The following is a 4,462-nucleotide window of genomic DNA, read 5'->3' as shown; positions in this document are numbered from 1 at the left end:
CTGAAAAATTGTCACGGTAACTGGTAACCGATAACCGGGAGTACAAATAGGTTTATAATAACGGTAACCGAATATAGGTTCCCCAAGTTTCCGGGAAATTACCAGTTTTAAGCCCTGCCTAAAAAACAATGAGTGAGTCATCTCTTCTGCGAGTTACTAAATATTTATCAGCTATTACATCCTGGTCTATAGGTTGCGTATATCTACTTGTAGTTTTGGCAATCCCCATATCCTGTCAACTGATACGTGTTTTGTATTCTCAGAAATATAATATGGCTCGCGATTACCCGCTCGGTTATTTTAACTACCCGGTTAACCTTTTACTGTATTCGTATATTTGCAATTTTGACTATTGCCAAAATCGTTTAAGGAGGTCGTTTACCTAATCGTTTATGCCGAATTTAACTATTCATATAATGATATTTATGTGTTGTCAGTAAACGGATTCTATCCGTTACATTGGCTATAAAATGTTTTAAGACTTTAAAGTAAAAACTAATGGACAATGGTTAACTATTATCATAGTAAAAATATAAAACTGATAAAACTTATAATAGATATCATTTTTAACCACCTAAATTTATATTATCATCTGATACAACTAAATAAGTTTCTGATCCCATAAAGATGACTGTTAATAATCCAATACAACTCATGTGATAAATGTAAAGAAATTAGCTGGAATTTTACACTTACATTTATAACAATAAACAATTGACTTTGAACCGGCCATGCACTCAGCTGTTAATGCAATATGGCCTATATCGAAGAGGTTAATCGAGTTAAATGATTAATTGAAATAGATAAAAATTGTAAAAAAGCAAGCTGAGAATAGCATATTCGACAAATAAAATAAATTTGTGATCAATCGCAAATAAAGTTTGTACTTACTATTAAAGTAATTAACTCAAATGTTTTCAATTATTCATAACTTTATGAGTCATCACAATTTACAAAAAATACCAACAAGGCAATAGTGCAGGTGATAAAGAAAGCACACACAGCAACAGGTGAATCAAATCAACTACAAGATCGTCACGGGGTTCCGCTTCTGTAATTACAGAAGTGTTGCCAAGAGCGTAAAAACCCAGTATATTATTAGTCATCACAGTTCAGAATTCACTCTGATGACTAATATAAACTTGTGTAATTAAATACATTTGAGTTGATTCTAATTTATTATTCTGAGTATTCTTAATAGTTAATATAATAAAATCCACTTGCTTATGATCAAAATGTATTGTGTTTAAATTTTATCTAAGCAGATTGATAACAGTGCTGTACAGTTATTAGGTCTAAATTCTACGTCATATGTACATTTATAGTGATATTAATTAAGAGAACAATGATATTATTCTACATTTTTAATAATAAAATAATATCCTGTAAAAAATTAGTAGTTACATGGTTTTATATTAATTTTTAAAAATAAAGAGAAAATTTGTATACAATATTATGGTAGGTGACAATAAATAAAAAAATCAATTTAATTACAATAACATAACTAATTGCTTAATATTAAAAATATTGAATCATTATTCACAATTTTACAAAGGCTTTATGTTGTACTAACCTTGGCCCAAACACTAATTACAATCAAAAAATAATAGATAAAATATATTTTATGTCTTAGAAATGCTGAACATCTTGAAAAACATCAGGAAAATAATCACTAGCTAATCTTTCAAAACGCTGTCCCTGGAATGGTGGTATTGCGTCTCTAAAAAATTATATCCAGTTTATTAGTATTCCATATCTTAGATTAAAAATGAACATGTTTACATGTAATTTTTAAAATTAGATAATATACTTATAATGATATACAACACTTACATTTACATCCATAACTGTAATGGTTCACTTTTCAATGCTAACCTTATAGGTGTTGAAAGAAGACTCCTCCCAAATTTGCCTAAATTTATTATTTACCTAAAACCGAAAATCATCATTAATTGTTTATGATTGTATGAGTTTAAAATATTCAAATATTGGATTTTCATAGGTAAATCAAAGACTATACTACTGTACAACAAAGTGGTTAAAATAAGGCTTTTGGATATAATGCTCTCAGTATTAATCACTCAGGTGTTTACACTTAAATACTGGAGACCAAAACTAATTTGTCTTAGAAAAACTTAAGGTACCACATAAAAAAAAAATTGTTAAAATTACAAAGGTGCTGCAAACTTTCTTGTGGGATCCTCCGGATGGCACCCGATATCTCTACCGCTTTTCCACAATTCAAATTTTTCAGGTTGAAATTTCTTAATGAATGTTGTCATATCGATCTTAATAATGTCACTTCGACAACTGCACAGTCTCGTTCTTTTTCCATATTCCACCCAGCGGGGCAGAGCAAAGTTGGCAGATTCTGCCATGTTGAAACCATTATTATAACCGGAATGGTATCCATAAGGAAAAGTTATAATAAATTCTCCTGACTCCTGTGTAATCTAAAAAAATACATAGAAATTAATATAATATTTTAATACATCTCATATTAACAATCTTTTACTTTATCAAATTTAATGCCATTTGTTTTTAATACTGTAGGCGACATCAAATACATTTTATGTCTTAGAAATGCTGAACATATTTTAGAATCTTGAAAATAATTGCTAGCTAACATTTCAAAACGCCGTCCCTGTGATGGTGGTATTGCGTACCTAAAAATAAAGAATGTATACAATAAAATCACTTATAATAAAATGTAAAAAAAATTACCATGACTTTGGACTTCCGTAATGAATATAGTTTATACTGTATAGATCCATGTCTTCAGTGTGCCACGGGAATGATGTTTTCCACATCCCGAAATAAAGGTATGATGAATTAACCCCATCAATTTTCATTCCATAATCCTTTTCTACAAGGTCCAAAATTGTATCTAGCTTGTTGATATTCCATTCCTTAATTTAAAAAAAAATAAATATAGTTTTTAAAATTAGATATTATACATTTAATGATATTCTTATACGAGGAACACTTACATTTACATCTGTATCTGTAATGGATCCTGATACATCTGCACCATACAATGGATTCCTATTGTACATAATGTATTTCCAATATTTTCTTTCGAGGTCATTATAATCTGAAAAACTAGGAGTATTGTACTTTGGTGACTCAGCCATTGATTTATAGACTTCCACGGTCATGGAATTATTTTGTTCGATTATGTTGCGTTGTTGATAAACTCCCAGTTTTCCAATTACATTCTAAAAGAATATAATTAATACAATCAATAGACCGCCAGTCTCAAATCAATTTCGGTATCTCGACTTAGTAGTTCAAGCTTTATGCAGATAATACCATTCAGATAATAGTTATTTGTTTTCATTAATTATGTTTTGAGGATGGTCGGATTGCATAAATGATGTCTATTAAATTTTGTGAAACATATTTAGTTATGAATCTGTATCATAATCATAGCACAGCAGTAGATCGAAATAATGATATTTGAGGTTGTTATATACCTAATAAATATATAAAACAATATACCACCACAGTTGATATTTTGAGATATATGTCGGAAAACTAATTAGACATTTCTTTTACGGTGAACATAAATGTACTCAAGTAGGTTTAATGGTAGTTAAAATAACGGAATTGTATAGAGCTGAACATAAAATCGGGCGGTAGCCTAGATAACAGCAAAGTACCTACATTAAATAGTTTAAATTCGTAAAAAGCTAGCTGCATGTACAAATGAATTACTTGGTACTGTGGAGCTGGGATATTAATATTCATGATATCTTCACTTAAATATGATTTTTTCCTTGGAATCCATTGTGGCGGTGGAACAACCTAAATAAAAAAGCAATTTTGACAATTTAAAAAAATAAACAGTGTAAGATTGACATTGTGTAACATTTATAAGATAACTTACTTTTGCAATGCCCGCTTTATGAGCACCCAAGGATTCCATATGTTCAACGTACTTACTGAAGTTTTTAAATTCTTCCCAGGTGGGCCTAAATACCATAATTTTTTCTTCCGGGTTCATTGTACCTGAAATAATAATACAATATAATATATCAACATAAAATATTATAACAGACATTTATTTTGATGAATTATTTTTAAGCATACAAAAATATTGTGGTGACAGCTTCAGTGTATGAGTTATTGTTTACAATGTTTTGTCTCTACGGCACTCATACGAATTGATTTAATCAATGTATCAACTAAAATAATATATTGCAGGTGAGGCGTATAAATAAAAATAGTGGTCGTTCACTTAATTTATATGAAATAGATATTACTAGGTAATTAAGATAATGACGGACCGTCGTGCGTCGTCGATAGTCATAATATCTATGGGTACTATCTACAGTAATATATATATCTTAGTTCGTGGTATCGACTTTAACGGCCACTCAAATTCCCGATAATATACTTATTAGTTATTATTACGAGTTACGACCAATAATACGCGATGAACAGAATTTAGTTCGTTTAC

General features: G+C 29.7%; 1 protein-coding gene across 1 annotated transcript; it reads right to left on the bottom strand.

Annotated features, from left to right (window-relative positions):
* Positions 1–1,629: 1,629 nt before the first annotated feature.
* LOC100160982 (probable lysine-specific demethylase 4B) lies at positions 1,630–4,006 on the bottom strand. The gene is made up of 7 exons (XM_029485498.1): positions 3,890–4,006; positions 3,718–3,807; positions 2,991–3,218; positions 2,725–2,909; positions 2,516–2,666; positions 2,173–2,453; positions 1,630–1,720 (listed from the first exon to the last, which is right to left on the bottom strand). Exons 1-7 carry the CDS (start codon positions 4,004–4,006, stop codon positions 1,630–1,632), a joined length of 1,143 nt encoding a protein of 380 aa, XP_029341358.1.
* Positions 4,007–4,462: the final 456 nt, after the last annotated feature.

Source organism: Acyrthosiphon pisum, chromosome X (assembly GCF_005508785.2).
Source record: "Acyrthosiphon pisum isolate AL4f chromosome X, pea_aphid_22Mar2018_4r6ur, whole genome shotgun sequence".
Classification (NCBI taxonomy): Eukaryota; Metazoa; Arthropoda; class Insecta; order Hemiptera; family Aphididae; genus Acyrthosiphon; species Acyrthosiphon pisum.
This window is presented reverse-complemented; position numbering and strand designations above follow the sequence as displayed.

Excerpts from the sequence above, each read along its gene's own strand:
- LOC100160982 (XM_029485498.1), bottom strand. The coding sequence starts at position 4,006 with ATGAACCCGGAAGAAAAAATTATGGTATTTAGGCCCACCTGGGAAGAA. Across the intron at positions 3,219-3,717 it reads TCCCAGCTCCACAGTACCAA|AATGTAATTGGAAAACTGGG; the intron begins GTAATTCATTTG and ends ATATTCTTTTAG. Across the intron at positions 1,721-2,172 it reads AGAAAGTTTGCAGCACCTTT|AGACGCAATACCACCATTCC; the intron begins GTAATTTTAACA and ends ATAATTTTTTAG.